This window comes from Fukomys damarensis, unplaced genomic scaffold, assembly GCF_012274545.1.
Source record: "Fukomys damarensis isolate Sample0158 unplaced genomic scaffold, DMR_v1.0_HiC HiC_scaffold_30, whole genome shotgun sequence".
Lineage (NCBI taxonomy): Eukaryota > Metazoa > Chordata > Mammalia > Rodentia > Bathyergidae > Fukomys > Fukomys damarensis.
Genome location: NW_022900942.1, coordinates 69414297 through 69434056, shown reverse-complemented (window position 1 = coordinate 69434056; position 19760 = coordinate 69414297). Strand labels below are relative to the sequence as shown.

At 37.5% G+C, this 19760-nt stretch overlaps 1 protein-coding gene across 3 annotated transcripts in view; it reads left to right on the top strand.

Annotated features, from left to right (window-relative positions):
- LOC104872697 (zinc finger protein 709-like) overlaps nucleotides 1-19760 on the top strand; it is a 48225-nt gene that overhangs the window by 13278 nt on the left and 15187 nt on the right. Inside the window, exon 1 of one of the 3 annotated variants that reach the window (XM_019209753.2) lies at nucleotides 7329-7688. The exons of 1 other annotated variant lie outside the window; for it this stretch is intronic. In XM_019209753.2, the coding sequence (XP_019065298.1) occupies nucleotides 7686-7688 (3 nt within the window). In that variant the 5' untranslated portion in view covers nucleotides 7329-7685. Of the gene's footprint in view, nucleotides 1-7328; nucleotides 7706-19760 lie in introns of those variants that run through there. One more of the 3 variants, XM_033757384.1, reaches the window with a different exon arrangement.

Here is a 19760-nt window from a genome sequence, read left to right as displayed (position 1 = left end):
TATAATCACATTCATCATAGGGAATCTGTACCTGTACATAATATATCTTACTTCTTTTTTCCCCACTCCCCTCCCCATTTACAAAACCTTTGTTTCCATTTTTTTCTCCTTTCATTCTCTTTTTTCTTTTCTCATCCTTCCCTTCCACCCTTCTGCCCTCCTTTGTTCCTCTTCTCATTTGAACATTTTCTTTTTACTTTCCAATATCTACCATCTATTTTGGTCTCAATTTATGCTTTTGGTTTCCCACACAAGAGAAACAATGCAATATTCAAACAAATGTGTCTGATTTATTTCATGTAAAAGTATAGTCTCAAAATACATCTATTTACCTAAAAATGTCTCAAGTTTATCCTTTATGGCAGAGTAGTACTCCAATGTATATAAGGTCATATTGTCGTTATCTGTTCATCTGTTGATGAGTGTCTAGGTATTTCCAAGATGTAGCTATTAAAAATAGTTCTGCTATAAACGTGGATGTGCATATATCACTGTGGTACAATAGTTTTAACTCTTTTGTGATGATACCAAGAGGAATAGCTAGGTCAAATAGAACCTTTAGTTTCGTTTTGTTTTTTTTTTTTTTTTTTTGGAATCGCTCTACTGATTTCCATATTGGTTGTACCAACTTACACTCCTACCAACAGTGGAGAAGGGTTCTTTCTTCCCACAGCTTTGCCAGCATTTGTTTTGGTTGATTTCTTCATGACAGCCATTCTTTCTGGAGTGAGATGGAATCTCAGTGTTGTTTTAATTTGCATTTCTGAAATGATCAGTGATGTTGAACTTTTTTTTCATATATTTATTTGCTGTTTCTTTTCTTTATCTGAGATGTATCTATTCATCTCAGATGCCCGCTTTTTTAACACGGTCTTTAAATTTGGGGTATCTGATATTTTTGAGTTACTTATATATTCTAGATATAAAGAATCTGTCTGAGGAATAGCTCATATTTTCCCCATTCTGTGGGTTTTCTCTTCACTTTGTTGGTTTCTTTTGATGTGCAAAAAGTTTTTAATAAGATGAGATCCCAGTTGTTGATTCTTTGTAATATTTTTTGTAAAACTGGCGTTCTGTTCATAGTCTTTGCCTACATCTATGTCTTCAAGTGCCATATCTATTTTATCTTCCAGCAAATTTGGTGTTTCTGTTTTGGTATTTAGATCTTTGATCTATCTCAGTTTTAGCTAGTACATTGTGAGTGATATGGATCTAAGTTTAATCTTTTGCATGCGGAAAGCCATTTTTTTCCAGCTCTGCTTATTAAACCAGCTATCTTTCTTCCAGTGAAGATATTTGGCCCCTTTATCAAAGATAAGGTAGCTGAATGTGCTTGTAATTGCTTATGCATCTTTTATTTTCTTCCATTGATCCATGCTGTTTTTGTCATAGCAGCTTTGTAATATAATTTCAAGCCAAGGATTGTGATGGCCCTGCCTTGCCTTTGCTGCCCAGAATTGCTTTTCCTATTCTGAGTGTCTTCTGGTTCTGTATGAATTTTACAATTGTTTTCTCTAGTTCTGTGAAGTATGCTGTTGGTATTTTTATTGGGATTGCATTAAATCTGTACAACAGTTTTGAAAGTATGACCATGTTCAATATATCGGTTCTGCCTCTCCAAGAACAAGGGATATCTTTCCATTTTCTAATATCCTCTTTGATCTTTTTCAGAGTACTGTAGTTCTCAGTCTATAGGTCTTCCACTTCCTTTATTAGGTTGATTCCTAAGCATTTCATTTTTCTTGATGCATGTTTTCCCCGATTTCTCTCTCAATGAGTTTGTTATTTGTGTACAGGAATGCTATTAATTTTTTCAGTGTTGACTTTGTATCCTAGTACACTGATGAACTTGGTTATTAATTCTACAAATCATTTGGTAGAATTTTGGGGATCTTCTATGTAGAGTATTGTGTCATCAGCAAATAATGATAATTTAATTTCCTTCTTTCCTATCCATATTTTTTGTTTCTTTCTTTTGTTGAATTGCTCTCACTTATATTTACAGAAATATATTAAGCAGAAGTGATGATAGTGAGCATCCTTGTTCCTGATTTTGGAGTGAAAATTTTTAGTTTTTAATAATTTAATATGATGTTAGCAGTTTGTTTTTCATAGATGGCTTTTATCAGATTGAGATGAACACTTTCCCAATTTTCTCTAGGTTTTTTATTGTAAATGGGTACTGGATTTTGTCAAATGATTTTCTGCACTATTGAGATGATCCTGTGGTTTTTGTCCTGGGTTCTGTTGATATGATGTATTACATTTATTGATTTACACATGTTGAACTATCCATGCATCTCTGGGGTGAATCATACTTGCTTATGTTGTATAATCTTCTTGATGATTTGTTGCATTCTGTTTGTGAGTCTATTATTGAGGATTTTTGCATCTGTGTTCATTAAGGATATTGGCTTGTAGTTCTCTGTTTTAGTTGGGCCTTTCTCTGGTTTTGGTATCAGGATAATGGTTGCTTCCAGGAAAGAGTTTGGGAGTATTACTTCCCTTTCAATTTCATTAAAGAGTTTGAGGACTAGTGACATTAGATCTCCTCTATAATTCTTGTACAATTCAGCAGTGAATTCATCATGATCTGGGCTTTTTTGTGGTTATGGACAGTTTTTAAATTATTTTCTCAATTTTAGTTATTAATATTGGGTTATTTAAAATTTTTATATTTTCTTGACTGGTTGGGTGTTTCTTACTCAAGTTGACACAATCGGTTGACTAATGACAACTATCAACTTGACAATCAGACTTTAAACCACAACCTCAAGACACAAAAACAAATTCATAATTGTGCCTAATGTGTTATAATTATCCTGCATACATATGGAAACTAATTCCCTTCCTAGAATGGAATGAAAGCTTTTTTGGGGGGATGCTTACGCCTAATACTTCATAACTTGAACATAAGCTTAACAATACTTGAGAAGCAAAATTAAGTCCATCATCATTATATTATGTTGGATGCAAATTAGGAGATTTTTTTTTTTTACAACGACAATTCTCCTTTCTGTAGCTAATCATGGGTTTGTAGCTGGTATTTAGAACTACTTTCTTTTACAACCCATTCTTATATTTCCTTGGCCTTCAGCAAGCACCTCAGCAGGTCTTGGTTCTTTCCTTGGTGGGTGACCCAAACTTTCATTCCTGAAGGTTCTGAACCATTTGCCATTCTGCCTGGACGGGGTTGTTGTAGTTTTCCATTGACTTTAATAATAGTGCATGGTAATACTACAAGGTGCCCTATGGGATCTTTTGCATTCCAAGTATACTCTTTCTTTTCTTCACTGTGGATTAATAGTCCAATTTCCCCCTTGGTAGTCTGAGTCAATCACCCTTTTCAGTACTGTAACTCCCTTTTTAGCTTGTTTACTCACAAGCATAAAGAGGCCAAAGTGAGCAGGGGAAGTCTTACCTTTCAGCTCAATGGTATCAATGTTGTGCTTCATAGTACAACCTTTCCTCCTCTGGCACAAAGACTTCTAAGCCAATAGAACATAAAATCATGGAAACAGGAAGCAAAGAGTTTGCTAGTGGATCACTGGGAATTATGGTGAGTGGTACCATTTCCACTTCCATCCCTGATTCCTGGGCCCATGAATCCTGGCTATGGAAGATAAAATACCATGTATTGGATACTGATTTAAAACAATTACAACCTTTTGAAAAATCATTCACCAGCCTTGCAAGCTATTGCCACCTATCTAGCACTGTAATTCTGTCTTCGAAAGACCATTCCACCTTTGTACTAATCCAGCCCCTTCTGGATGGTAAGGAACATGGTAAGAACAGTGAATTCCAAGAACATGAACCCATTACCTCACTTTTTTAGCCATAAAATATGTTCCTTGGTCTGAGGTAATGCTGTGTGGAATTCCATGCTGTGGATAAGGCATTCTATGAGTCCACAGATGGTAGTTTTGGTAGAAGCGTTACATTCAGGAAAGGCAAATCCATATCTAGAATGAGTGCCTATGCCAGTAAGGAAAAAGCACTTTCCTTTCTATGATGAAAGTGGTCAATATAAACAACCTGACACCAGGTCATAGGCTGATCACCCTGGGGAATGGTGCCTTACCATGGACGCAGTGTTGGTCCCTGCTACTAGCATATTGGGCATTCAGCAGTAGCTGTAGCCACATCAAACTTAGTGAGTCTATTCATAACCTCCATCCCTGCTACCATGGCCACTCTGTTCATGACCCCATGGAGCATATCGGGGTGGATGAAAAAAGAGACTGACTTCTATCTGCAGAATGGGTCATCTTATCCACTTGCTTGTTAAAATACTCTTCTGCTGAGGTCACTTTTTGCTGAGTGTTTATGCAGGATACAAATATTTTTTATATCCTGTACCCATATGGCAAAGATTTATGGAAAATAATTTTACTTTTTTCCATTGAGTTTATTGGTACATTTTAGGTATACAATATAATGATGTTCATCATTGGAAATGTGCACCTTTATATAATCTATCTTGGTTCTTATTTTTTCCCCATTTCTCTGCCCGCTCCACCCCTCTCTATTTAAAAAGATTTTTTTTCCATTTTTTAATTTTCTCATATTAATTCCACTCCCTTCTTTCCTTTCTCCAACCCATCCCACTTTCCCTTCCACCTTTGCACCTTTTCTTCCTATCTTACATTTATCAATTATACATTTTATCCTTATTTACACTTTTACTTTTTCACACCAGTGAAACTATTCCATATTTACACGTTTCCTATTTATTTCACTTAAGAATATGGCCTCAATGTGCATCCATTTAGCTATAAATGTCTCTAGTTTCTTGTTCGTTATGGCTGAATAGTACTCCATTTTATTAAAAATCCACATCTTATTTAGCCTCCAGTTGTTGGGCAAGTTTTAGCTATTACAAGCTGTGCCACTATAAACATGGGTGTGCATATATCACTGTGGTATGATCTTTTTAGTTCTTTTGGGAATATACCCAGAAGAGGAATAGCTGGGTCAAATGGGACCTCTAATCCTAGTTTTTTGAGGTATCTCCATATTGACTTCCACAATGGTTGCACCAGTCTGCATTCCCACCAATGACAGAGAAGGGTTTCTTTCTCCCCACAACCCTGCCAGCATTTATTATTGGTTGATTTCTTGATAACATCCATTCTTTGTGGGGTGAGGTGGAATCTCAGTGTTGTTTTCATCTGCATCTTTGGAATGACCAGGGATGTGAAACATTTTTTCATATATTTACTTCCTGCTTTTACTTCTTTGTCTGAGAAATGTCTGTTCATTTCAGATGCCCATTTTCCAATTGGATCTGATGAGCCTCTTCCCTGAATATCTTTGTCACCAATTTTCCAGTCATGTTCCTTCCAAAGTTGTGACCATCACACCAGACTATTGGCTATATCCCACGAATCATAGGTATATGAGTACCTAGCCATTTCTCCTTCCAAGTAAAATGTACTGCCAGGAGTATGACCAAAATTTTGGTCACTGTGAAGATTTCCCTTCTCCACTGTACTTCATGGATGTCTCAAAAAGGGGCTGTAATGCTGCTGCCACCCACTTAAGAATGGTGCCTTCATAAAGAGCAGAACCATGAGTAAACCAGGCCCTTACCTTCTCTTTCTGGTCATACGGCACATACCATGAGGCCATAGGTGCATACTGGGAAATGGAGAGCAATATGGCAGGAGTAGAGCCTTAGGCATCTGGAAAATTGTTCATGTAGCAGACTTGTACCCTTTGGACCGTCTCTGGCTCAATCATATATATACCATATCCATTTAATGATAAACTATTGCTGTGTACCTCTAATCTTATGACACATTGGATCAGATAATATCCAGATCATAATAGGCAACTCTGGTTCCATTGTAACCTAGTGTCTCATAGGCAAGCATTCCATTTCCAGTATGGCCTACTAACAGGCCAAGAGCTGTTTTATGTAGGGAAAGTAGATGTTTGCAATTGATGGCAGAAACTTGATCCAAGATCCTAAAGGTCTCTACTGCCATTTACCTGTGCATCTCTACCTGCCAAACAGTATCTCTGCCTTCCACTAACACGTGAATCTGTGATATACATTGAGCCTAAAGAAGAATGGTAAGACCATCCTCTTGGACCATCCTGGGATGAAGATCTCTTTGGCATATTGTCTCCAGCTGCTCAAAACAAGTCTAGAAAGAGTGGTGATAGCCACAAGTTGCACAGCAGTAGAAAGTTGGTGACATCTGTATAAAATGTACTAGAGGCTTTAACCTCTCAGAGTTGTTTACTGGTTACCATGTAAAGTGGTTCTAATATGAAAGGAGTTGCTGGAGTCACACTGAAAGATGTTTAAATTATAAAAATCTATGAAAAGCATAGAAATAATCCATTTATATAGTCTCCTAAAGAAAATGTTGATAAATTTGGCAGTTTATTTTGTTCAGACCAACTGCTAATTTTACTATTTTTTGTTGTATGTTAAAATACCTGAAATACAGGACTTAAAAATAAAAAGACCATTTTAACTCATGGTTTCAGAGATTGAAATCAGTTGTTATTAGACTCAAATGGAGAAATAGTAGGACTAGCTCATAGTGGAAAGAAACGAAGAAAGAAAGGTAACGTCTACATGAGAACCAGGAAGCAGAGAACAAAACGGGTGCCACAGAGGAAGGTGGAGGGAGAAGATAAACTCCCTAATGTCACAACTCCAGCATTGCTGTACTAGTATCCTATGCACCTCTAATGCCAAACAAGATTTTGACCAAGAGTGTCACAAGACTCCGGCAAATATTTCCCTTCTAGCAATATTAATGTGTTGAAAGGCAGAGTTGCAGCTTTTGAAGAGGGAATTACAGGGCACAAAGAGCTTACAGTCTGAAGTCCTTAGGTTTCCATGCCTCAACACCAGAAAATACATTTATTCAGCAATCATATGCTTCTCTTTGGCATGTATTTTCTTGGCTTAGAGTGAGTAAATCAAGAGATACAGTAAGAGAAAGCCTTGTTCGTGAAGGCAAGAACCTTACTCCTAAGTTCCTTCTTCTCACAAAATCAGGCCCTCTTTCCCATTGCGTCCTGGCTTTGCCTGGACTTGGAACACTCTCTCACAGCGAGTTAACCCGAACTGGCTTAGCAGACTGGTGACCCCATTTGGAAGAACAACACACAGGAAGAGCCCACCGAGTCCAGGAAGAAGAATGGAGTAGCCAGGTGCGATGGTGCATCCCTGTAAACCCAGCACTGAAGAAGCTGACGCAGGAGGATCACAAAGAGCTCAAGACCAGCCAGTAACATAGTGAGTTCAAAACATGCAACACTTTGTCTTAAAAACAGAGACAGAAGACGCTCGAAACCAGGAGAAATTTTTCTTAAATGCAGGCTAGGACAGATCAGCATCCTGGGAGACAAACTGGTCAAGAAGTGTCTGGGTTACAATCTCCCATGTGACTTGCTCTCACACTGGTGAAGATCCGCTTCAGCAGTCTCTCAGCCCAGAAGGCGGGCAGTGGAACAGGAGCCAATCGGCGTTGAGGGGCGGGCCGTATGAACTGTCCAATCAGGTGGCCCTGGCGGGAGGGCTCTGTTTCCTGGCGGCAAAACCACAGATCCTGAGTTCAATGCTGAGAGCTGCCGTACCCTGGTAGACCACCTTGCTTTAGGATTTCTGTTGGCTGCAGACTGCGTGGGAAGGACCCGGGAGACCCTGTAGCCACGCAATGGTGACGTTGTGGGACGGGTGCGCTGACAGGGGTGGTCGGGGGAGGCCCGGGCGGAAGCGGTGGAACAGCAATGGCGGCCGGCCCCTCCCCGGAGCCCGAGTCAGAGCGCCTCCCGGTCCGGGCGCCTGCTACACTCTGTCCTCCGGCCCTGCCTCAGGCAGGCCTACTTGGTGTACCCAGCACCCTGTCTCTCCACTGCCACCCCGCCAGCCGGGAGTGCAGTCTCGCCAGCCGCAGCCCAAGGCTGCGTCTCTACTTGTGCGCGGAGCGAGGGGATTGTGGGCAGACCCTGATTCCGGTGGGGAGTCGAGCTGGGGGATGTGGTGTGCTGGATCCCTGGTCTCATTCGTCCCTCCAGCAGATCTGGAAGACCTCCATGTTATAAATGTGGGATACAGGGTCCCAGAGCCACACCTTAGCCCCTCAGGCCAACGCGGCTCTGTGATGACAGTAAATTGCCAAAATTCCAACATGTGCCCCCAAGCCAAACTCAGAATAAGTATTAATGCCCTGAGAAAGGTTTACCAGGTGTGGTTGTGCACACCGGTAATCCCAGCACTCCGGAAGGTGAGGCAGGAAGGTCGCTGGGGGTTGGAGTCCAGCCTTTGCTAAGTGACATGAAGGCTAACCTAAATTACGTAGTGAGAAAAAACAAAACAAAACAAACAACAACAAGAAAACCCAGAAAAAGAAAAAAAAATTATACATGTTCAATATTTCTGGTGATGTGAATAGGTTTTAGAGTGCTTGCTCAGCATGTGGTGAACTCGCGTGTTAAATCAACAGCATTGCAAAAACAATCATGTAACGGTTGACGTGGAACTTCTACTAACAGAGGACCACTTAGGTGAGGCTTTCCTATAGAGTTTAGAGTACTTAGAGAAATGGAGGGAATGTTAATGTGTCTGCAAGGACAAGAGAAAGTGTTCCTGCTAAGGACCACTTCCAGAAGGAGCTGCAAGTTATACTGTGTGAGAATAGTTAAAATCGCATGTGATTTGGTAGGAGTGGGAAAGGTGAAGGGAAGCACCTCCATTCCTATAGTCCTTGGAATGTAGGCACTGTTTTAAAAATTGAAATGCTGATTGAGGTAGACTTTATATTAGGAATATAGCAGTAGGCATGAAGTCTGAAATGTGAGATCTGCAGCAATATGAATGATTAATGATAAGAGTTTTCTCTGCCAAGAGGAGCAAATGGGAGGAGGGGATGGTGAAGGCAGTAAAATTGTTGCCTACAACACAGCGTCTTCCCCTGAGGTCGGAGTGTTAGTGTGGCAATAAATAATCGTGCTATTACAGTTTATCCAGTTTCCAGCTGATGGGCAAATGGGCTGTTTCCAAGTTTTAGCTATTACAAACTGTGCCACTATAAACATGGGTGTGCATATGTCACTGTGATATGATTCTTTTAGTTCTTTTGGAAAGATACCCAGCAGAGGGATGGCTGGGTCAAATGGAACCTCTAGTCCCAGCTCTTTGAGGTATCTCCATATTGATTTTCATGACCTGTCATGTAGAGCTACAAGATCCCAACAATGAATATAACTATACTGTATCCCTAAAATGTACCAATAAACTCAATTTTAAAAAAAGGAATTGTGTGCTGCCATAGATTGAGAATGGATCAAATATCACCAACATTAAGGAAGAAGACTTAGTAAAATTTAGATAAATATGTCTTCTGTTGCTACTGATCAGGTAACCTGATTAAAACAATTTTTTTTAATACAGACTGCTTCTATCAGGTTGGGCTTGAATTTACTATGTAGCTCAGGTTTGCCTCCAATTTGTGGCAGTCCTCCTGACTCTGCTTCCTGAATACTGAGACTAAGAAGTGTGTTTCCACATACTAGTCCCTGATTGTTATTGAGGAAAAAATGGAAATTAGAAAATGGTTTTTCTTGCTCTGGCTTAAAAATTGGTGGCTATCATCAGCTAAGTGTCATGGAAAAGGATTTCTCCAGGATACCACAGATTTTAGATGTGGTTGATATTTTTATTGTACAGAAGATTGAACCAAGGACTTTTCTCTGAACTACTTTCTCCATACCTTTAAATATTTTTTAAACTTTGAGAGCAGCTCTCACTATGTGGCCAGGGCTGCAACAAACTTGATCTTGTTTCAGCTTCTTGGAGTGCTGAGATGCCAGGCATGTGCCGCCATTCCTCCTTAAGATGGGGATTTCTTAGGGCCGGGGATTTAGCTCAGAAGTTCTGCCACCTGCCTTGCAAGCACAAGGACCTGAGTTAGATCCCTGGTACCAAAAAAAAAAAAAAAAAAAAAAAGGGTCGTTTCTTCATCACCAGTATTAACCTGGATCACTGTGCTTGGTTAAATGACACTTCGGTGAGGCATGGTGCTGCCCACCTTTCATCTCAGCCACTTGGGACGCTGAGGCAGGATTATTGCAGTAGCAAGGCCAGGTGGACAATGGAGTAAGACCCAGATCAACATAGAGCAAAATCACTGGGTCTGTGTCTCCAATTAAAGTAACTTGTGTAACATGTGCAAGGCCCTGAATTCAGCCCAGTACTAAAGCATAAAAGAAAAAGTCATAATACTCAGTAGAAAATTTTCTCTGATTTGGAATTTCATACTGTTTGCACATTAGTGGTCTGTGGTATACTTGCTCCAGATGCTGGGCAGCAGCAGTGAGTCCCAGCTTTGTCAGCGACAGGACACCAGTGACAACATCCAGTGATTTGCACTGCAGTACATTCAATAAGTTACATGAGATATTTATTACTTTATCGTGAAAGAAACTATGTGTTACATACTTTTTCTCAAATACAGGTTAATATTAAGTGTGTTTATCCATTTTAAAGGAGGCAAGGCTTAGCATTGTTTGATTAATTATGTATATTCAATGCATTTTCAATACATTATAGTTTGAACTGCCTGTAGGTTGATCAAGATATCTTCCCTGGATAAGTCAAGCAGAATGTGTCAACTCATTCCTTCAACTCTTTGTAAAGTCCTTCCATGTAGAGTATGAAGCTTATCAGATAGTACCCTGTATTGAGTGCTGTATTTAGTCGGGTTTTTCCAAGGAACTGAACTAGGATACATTATGAGTAGTGCTTTGATGAGAAAAGAAAAGCAGTCCTATAGCTTTTTTGTGTTCTCTTTTTGGTTTGATTTGGTTGTTTATTTACTTAGTATTAGAGAGAGATGCATCACTGTGGTCATAATATCTTGCTTTTTCTATGAGGACAAGGAGATAGGATAGCAGTTTGACAAGACACTGTGTTTGTATACTTCTGAAGTGAAAACCCTTCCATTCCTAGTTCTATTTTGTGCTGAACCATTCTTACTGACTTAGTCTTGGAGAAAGTATTTGGCCTTCTACCCTACTCTCTTCTGTTTTCCTGCTCCCTCTTCCTGGCCTTAATAGGCTGAATGCTTGTCTGTCTAGCACTGTCACCTCCCATACTCGAGGCACTTTCCTTTGCCATGAATTACATCTAAGGGAAGAGATCACCAAGAGCATTTGTTCTGTGTTCCATAGGTGGCTGGATTCTGCAGTCCCTCAAATTTGCCTGAGTTCTCCTAAATTTCCCACATTTGTGGAGAACTCTCTCTTGTTGGCATCCTCAAGAAGCCTGTGGGAATGGCCTCTTCAGAAGGGGCACAGCTGAGGTAAAGCACAAAGCTTCACTTCACTTTCCCCTTTGTCGGGGCTGGGGATTTAGCTCAGTGGCACCACACCTGCCTTTCAAGCACAAAGGCTTGAATTTGATCCCTGGTACTGGGGGAAAAAAATGCTTGTGACTAGAAGTCTGGGCTGGGGATTTAGCTCAGCGGTTCGGTGGCCTGCCTTGCAAGCGCAAGGACCCGAATTCCATCCCCAGTACCAAAAACAAACAAACAAAAAAGACACTTTCCCCTTTGTCTGGCCTCTACATCTTCACTTGTGTCATTATAGCACACCAAGCTGTGAAGATCTTTGTGGATTTTTGCTCTAGTAGAATCTGAAAGGAGGTGGGGAGGGGTAGAAGAGAAAAACTGCCTGGTGTGGTGGTGCATGCCTGTAATCTCAGCACTCAGGATGCTAAATCAGAAGGATTGCCATGAGTTCAAAGCCAGTCTGGGCTACATAGTAAGACACTGTCTGAATTAATTAATTGTTTAATTAATTTAAAAGGAGAGAAAAAGTGTTCAAGTTCAGACTGTGAGATTTTTGTTTCACTCACCTTGGATTTGTAATGCAGAGTTAGAAAAATGTCAACACGTGGGATCTTTTTGCCCTCTCATGGTGCCCTGTCATCCAGGATCTCACATGATTGCTGACCCTACTAAGTCAGAGATATTCAGTGGTGATTCTATTCTTCAGAAAACATGTGGATGTCACATGATTCCTCACTTGCCTTTTCAAGTTCTATCAGTGATATAAATGCACTGTAAGCATTCTCTCTTCTGCTGCCGTAGAAACAAATTAGAGAACGTGCCACTGATGCTCAGGAGCATGCTTGCTAGAGAAGCGTGAATAACAGTTTAAAATCTAAAACACTATGCACACTACACCACCAGGGGGCAATAATTCCTAGCTCTCTTCTGGACAAATACCAAACATTTTCAAATTTGATTAATTTTTCTGATTTGGATTGATATTCATTTCCATTTTTCTTTTGTTTGATGCCTTCTTTTCCTCCCCATCCTGTGTACACTTTTCTGTAATTTATTTGCTTATATTATGTATTCATATTTGTGTTGAGGATAGGTTTTTGTTTTTGTTTTTGTTTTTGTTTGGTACCTGGGATTGAACTCAGGTCCTTGCACTTGCAAGACAGGCCACCGAACTGCTGAGCTAAATCTCCAGCTCTAGGGTAGTTTTTTAGTTGTAGAGAATGAAAATGCCTTCTATAATTTTTAATGTGCAGGTTAATTTAAGGATATTCTTTGCTGAACAGAAATCATGTTACTCTTTTTGTGTCTTTTTACAGTCACCTTAACATTTGTACCTTTACAAATTTATATCTGAAGATTTTTCCACTCTTAACAGATGAGAAAATACTTTTATTTTACTTTCTTCCATGTGTTACAGTTTCTTATTTTATATTTTTGCCTTATGTCTGTTGGTAGTGCACCTTTGAAAGTCTGTGATGAAAACTCAGGTTTAGTCAGCCCATAAAATGTACAATTTACCATCACAAATGTGGGATTAGTAAACTGTTCCTCTTGATTTATGCTGCCAATCATATCAAATTTCACTTTAGAATGAACCAGAAATATTTCTTGATATTTCTAATATATTTAGTGTGTCTAAATGTTGTCTCATTTTCAGACTTAAATGACTGTAACTCTACGGTGTGTCCCAGAAAATAAAAAGGGAAAATTCTCTTTAGTTTTTTATTTGAGATTTGAAAACTGTAGTGCTATCCTTTGTTTTTTGGAAGGGATTGTAATAGATGTTTGTCACACTCAGAGTTGCTTCAGTAGTATTATAAATATAGTTGTAGTAGAAATATAAAGAATTTATAGCTTATCATCAAATCTAAGTCTGTACATTATGTCCTATACAGATAATCTCCAACTTATTTTTCTTTTGTTTTGGGGGGGGGACTGGGATTCCTTGTGTGGTTCTGATGACCTTGAAGTCATTATGTAGCCCAGGTTTGGCAAGAACTGGTGTTTTTCTTCTGTTTCAATCCATGCAACTGCTGGGCTTATAGGCATGTGCAACATGCCTGGCTATCGAATTTTATCTGTACATAATATTTTTCTCTATGATTATGTTGCAGATTTTTAAAGAATTTGTTGATAAGGTCTTATAAAAGTGGATATATAAATTCTTGGAGGTGTATGACTATTTCTTATTATTGATAACATCTTTCCTTACAGTGATATGTGAGGAGGATTTTCTTGTATGAAACAAAATATAGGCACAGATTGAGACAATTGCAGGATGGTCCATCTGTTAACTCCTTTTAAGGCTGATATTAGAAATTTATGTAAACATTGATAAAAGTTCAATCTAATAAATATGTTTTTAAAAATATAGTTTCTTCCCTAAAATGTTCATGATATTCGCATGTCATAAGTACATTCTTGCACTTTTGATTCTATTAATAATAAATCATTTTGTAAACTTGTAGTATGTCAAAGCCCCATCCTAAAATAAATCTAAACCAAAGACTATTTGTTTCTCTGTAGTTATTATATCTATACTGACCATCATTTAAGAAAAAAATAAGATTTGAGAGGCAGTCCCTTGTACTATGTCTTCTGATTGGGAATCCCCTGGCTTTATTATATTCATGTAGTTTTAGTATTAAAACTATGAGAAAGACTGTTATTTTCCAGTTCTCTGAAAAGATAGATCTTCTTGTTGTTTTAAGATGTTGATACTTTGATCTTCTGTAGATAATGATTGTGCCTCTTCCAATTCAATCCTTATGTCACTTATTTTTCTTACCTGCATTATAACATGGCACATGAATTTTGGTCTCGCATGGCCCAACAGTGGAGATAGTGAATATCCTTGACTTATTTCTGATTGTAAAAGAATTCATGTAGAGTGTCTCCATTTACAGTCCCATATGTTAGTTTTGTGGTATATGTACTTTATGTAGTTGTTAATCCCTTTTGTCTTTATTATAGTCATTTAATAAATACTGGAAATTAAAATTTAGAAAACATGTTTATATTAGGATTCAAATAATAAAGATTTTTTGTTGATTTTTGTTCTTGATGCTGAACCATCCTAATCTTTGACAAATATACCAACATCACTTAGTCATGGTTATGTGTGTATGTGTGTGTGTGAGTATGTGACTGTGTGTGTTTGTGTGCATATAGTTGTCTCCGAGCATCACATATGCTAAGGACCTATGCTGCCACTTAGCTTCCTGCCAAGATGAGAAGCTATTTTCTAATAAACCCTTGTAATTTACTGTTTAATGTTTTATCCTGGCTTTGAAAATCTGCATTCCTAGGTGTTACAGCCTTTTCTTAATAAACCTATTGCCTGGTTTCCGGTAAAGATCATGGGAACTTCATGAAATTTCTGCAGGTATTTTTGATTGATTGATTGATTGGTTGGTTGGTTGACTGACAGACAGGCTCTCACTATGTAGCCCAGGCTGGACTTGAACTCACTTTGTATCCTACACTGTCCTTGAACTCAGGGCAATCCTCCTGTCTCAGTTTCCCAAGTACTAAGATAACAAGTGTATACCACCATGCTTGGCTGTTCTACACTCCCTTTTTTTTTTTTTTTTTTTTTTTTTTTTTTTTTTAATTAGAAATGGGAGACCTTGTCTAGCTGAGCATGTTTTTTAGGAAAGAGGTTGCATTAGTATATATTTTTATATGCATAACAAATAATATTGATCATGGGGAATTGGTGTATATACATATCTCATCTTGATCTTTATCTCAGTTTTATGGAAGCAACTGTCATCCCATTTCGAGATGAATTTATGAAGGGAAGTTTTTTACTTGTCATTTGAGTTGCTTGCCAACTTGTTGGATTCTCCACAGTCCCTCTTATTCATATACCATGTTTGAAATTTTACATGTTACTAGAAATTTATATCTACTATGGAAATTTCATTAACGGATCATTTAATTATGCTTTTATCTTAAAATATCTTCAGTCAGCCAAGTGCAGAGGTACAGTATATGCATGTAATCCCAGTGTCCCAGAGGCTATCAAAAGAATCAAAATTGGATGGTCAACATGGCCTAATAGTGACTCTTTCTCAGAAATTAAAGTATCAATGGTCTTTGCAAATATTTCTTATTTTCATAGTGAGCTTTGATATTGTACCTGCCTTGTTACTTTCTCTTGTTCATACTTTTCAGATTATTGGTTTCAGTTTATTAGTTTTTTTTCTCATGATTGTTTTGCTAAACATATTTCTTAAAACCTCTATTTAATTGAAAGTTTTTTTATTTCAAACTTTGACAATGTCCTTAAATTATCACCTAATTCTAAATATTTCAAATTTTATTTTGTGACATATTTAAAACCAGAGATTATTTAAGAAGAAGGTTGGCATCAAAAACACATGGGTGAACTGAATGTAGTTCAGTTGTAGAATATGTGTTTAGGGTCACTGAGGCCCTGGATTCCCTTCCCCTACCTGGCACTGAGAAATGAAAGCAGGGAATTGATAAAACTTCACTCTCTCCAATTTCTAAGTTTTCTGTATTTTAATTAAGATAATATTTATATTTAGTAAATGCAGGAAGCTAGCATACATTCTAACAGACTTTTTGTAAACTTCTGTTTCTTTGGAAATATTCTGGTTTTTTTGAATGGACTAAATATATCTAGTTCTAAGTGCATGAATATTATTAACTGACAGAATGAATCATTTATACTTTGTATTTCTAAAGTTAGTTAAAATTTGGAAATACAATAATCTATGTAATATTAAAAAATTAATTTTATTGATACATTTAAGGTACACAATATAATGACACTCGTCATTGGAAATTTGCACCTTTGCATAATCTATCTTGGCTCTTATTTTTTCCCCATTCCCCTGCCCCTTCAGCCCTTCCATCTCTCCCTATCTTTAAAGACTTTGTTTCCAGTTTTTCTTTTTCTCCTATTAATTCCATTCCTTTATTTCTTTTCTTGTACCCCTCCCACTTCCCCTTCCCCTTTGCAACTTTTCTTCTTATTTCACATTATCTATTATACCTTTTAGTCCTTATTTACAATTTCAGTTTCTTACACTAAAGAAACTATTCAGTATTTACACATGTATGTCCTATATATTTCACTTAAGGATATCACCTCAATATTCATCTATTTAGCTATAAATGTCTCTAGTTTCTCATTCTTTATGGCTGAGTACTGCTCCGTTTTATTAAAACACACACACACACACACACATTTTCTTTATCCAGTCTCCTGTTGATGGGTAATTGGGCTGGTTCCAAGTTTTAGCTATTACAAATTGTGTAGCTATGAACATGGGCACACATATATCACTGCAGTATGATTCTTTTAATTTGAGGGGGAAGATAGCCAGCAGGGGAATATCTGATTCAAATAAGTCTTCCAATCCTAGTTCTTTGAGATATCTCCGTACTGATTTCCACAGTGGTTGTACCAGTGTACACTCCCATCAGCAGTGGAGCAGGGTTCCTATTTTCCCACAGCCCCGCCAACATTTGTTATTGGTTGATTTCATAGTAGCAGTCATTCTTTCTGGGTTTAGGTGGAATCTCAGCGTTGTTTTCATCTGCATCTCTCAAATGACCAGTGATGTTGAACATTTTTTCATATGTTTATTTGATAATTCTACTTCTTTGAGAAATGTCTGTTCATTTCGGATGCCCATTTTATTATTGGATCTTTAAATTTGGGAGGTCTGATTTTTTTTTAAGTTCTTTATATATTTTATATATTTTAGATAGTAGACTTTTTTCTGAGGAACATTTTCACTATGTTGATTCTTCCTACCCAGGAGCAAGGAATATTTTTCCATTTTATGATATCCTCTGCAATCTCTTTTCAGGGTGCTGTAGTTTTCAGAATAGAGGTCTTTGGTTTCTTTTGTTAGGTTGATTCCAAGATACTTCAATTTTTTGAATGTTACAGTGAAAGGAATCAATTTCCTCATTTCTCTCTTGGTGAATGTTTCTTGTGTACAGAAAAAGCTATTGATTTTTCTATGTTGACCTTGTATTTTACTGAATTTGGTTATTAGGTCTAGAAGACTTTAGATGGAGTTCTTGGGGTCTTCTATATAGAGTATCATGTCATCTGCAAATAATGAAAATTTGACTTCTTCATTTACCATCTTTATTTTATTTGTTTCTCTTGTCTAATTGGTGTGACTAATGTTTCCAAAACTATATTGAACAGGAGTGATGATAGTGAACATCCTTGTCTTATTCCTGATTTTAGTGTGAAGGACTTCAGTTTTTGACCATTTAATATGATATTGGATGTTGGTTTTTCATAGATGTCTTTTATCAGATTGAGGTAGTGACTACCTATTCCAGGTTGTTGGAGGGTTTTTATCATAAATGCATATTGGATTTTGTCAAATGCTTTTTCTGCATCTATTGAGTTAATCATATGGTTTTTGTCCTTGGCTCTATTAATATAGTGTGTCACATTTATTGATTCGCATATGTTGAAACTTCCCTGCATCCCTGGGATGGGTCCTACTTGATCAGAGTGTATGATCTTCTTGATGATCTTCTGCATTCTGTTTGCCAGTATCTTATTAAGGGTTTTTGCATCCATGTTTATTAGTGAGATTGGCCTATAGTTCTCTTTTTTACTTGGGTCTTTCTGTGCTTTGGGGATTAAGGTCATGCTTGCTTCTAGGAATGAATTCAGGAGTATTGCTTCTCTTTCAATTTCATTGAAGAGTTTAAACAGTATTGGCAGTAATTCCTCTCTAATTCCTGTCTTGTAGAATTCAGCAGTGAAGCTATCAGGACCTGGGCTTTTCTTAGTTGTTAAGTTTATAATTACATTTTCAATTTCATTGATTGATATTGGGTCATTTAGAAGTTTTAGGCCATTTTCATTCAACTTTGGTAATTCATGTGTATCTAGGAATCTGTTCATTTCTTCTGTATTTTCCATCTTATTGGCATATAATTTGTTGAAGTAGGTATTGATGATCCTCTGGATTTCTGCAGGTCCATTGTAATTTCACCCTTTTCACTCCTAATTGCATGGATTTGGGCTTTTTGTTTCCTTTTTTTTTGATAAAATTGGCTAAGGGTTTGTTGATTTTGTTTATTCTTTCAAAGAACCAACTCTGGCTTCACTGATTTTTTTTTTGCATCATTCTTAGTCTCCATTGCATTGATTTCTACTCTGATCTTTGTAATTTCCTCCCTTATAAGAGCTTTGGGTTTGTCTTGCTCTTCTTTTTCTAGGAGTTTGAGGTTCAGCATCAGGTTATATAATTGAACTCCCTCTGTTTTCCTAATATGAGTATTCACTGCTATGAATATCCCTCAAGACTGCTTTTATTGTGTCTCATAGATTCTGATATGTTGTATTGGCACTGTCATTTAATTGTAGGAACTGTTGGATTTCTTCTTTAATTTCCTCTGTGACCCATTGGTTATTCAGAAGTGTGTTGTTCAATTTCCATGTTTTTATGAAATTCTTGTGGTTTCTTTTCCTATTGATCTCCAATTTCATCACACTCTGGTCTGATAATATAGAGGGTATCACTCCAATTCTTTGCACTTACTTAGATATGTTCTATGAAGGAGTATGTGCATCTGAAAAGAATGTGTATTCTGATTCTGTGGGGTGGGGAACACTCTGTAAACATCTGTTAAGTTCATTTGTTCAACAGGTTGATTAATTCTAGTGGTTTGCTGTTTATTTTTTGTCTAGTTTATCTATTTGTGACAGTGGGGTATTAAGGTCCCCCATTACTATTATATTAATGCTTATTTAACTTTTAATGTCCATCAGTATTTCTTTATACAATTGGGCACACTAGTGTTTGGTGCATATATATTAATAATTATCATCTCTTCCTCTTAGATTGTTTCCTTTACAAGGATGTAGTATCCTTCTTTGTCTCTTAATCAGTGTTAGTTTGAAATCCACTTAATCTGCAAAGAGGATAGCTACTCCTGCTTTTTTGGGAGGGTTCCTGTTACATAGAGTTTTGTTTTCCACCGTTTAACTTTCAGTCTGAGTTTCTTTTTGAATTAAGTGGTTTCTTGTATGCAGCATATTGTTGGATCTTGTTTCTTGACTTATTTTGTCAGTCTGTTTCTTTTGGTGAATTGAGACCATTAACATTGATGGTTATAACTGATATATATTGACTTATTCTTGTCATGACTTTTTCTTTTTGTTGGATCTCCCCTTTTGTGTTTAATTCCTTGTTGTGCCTGATGAATTCATTCTGCTGGGCTTCCTAGGGTTGTGATCCTTGTTGGGATCACATCATGTGGGATTCCATTACATTGGAATTCCATTGTGTTCCTCAGCTCCTCTACTTTTTTTATCTATGTCTGCTCTAGATTTATTGATCACGTCTTGCACTGTGGGCACCATCTCTGTTATTATCTGAGAAATTATTTCTGATTTCATTTTTTTCCAGATCCTCTTTCATTGCC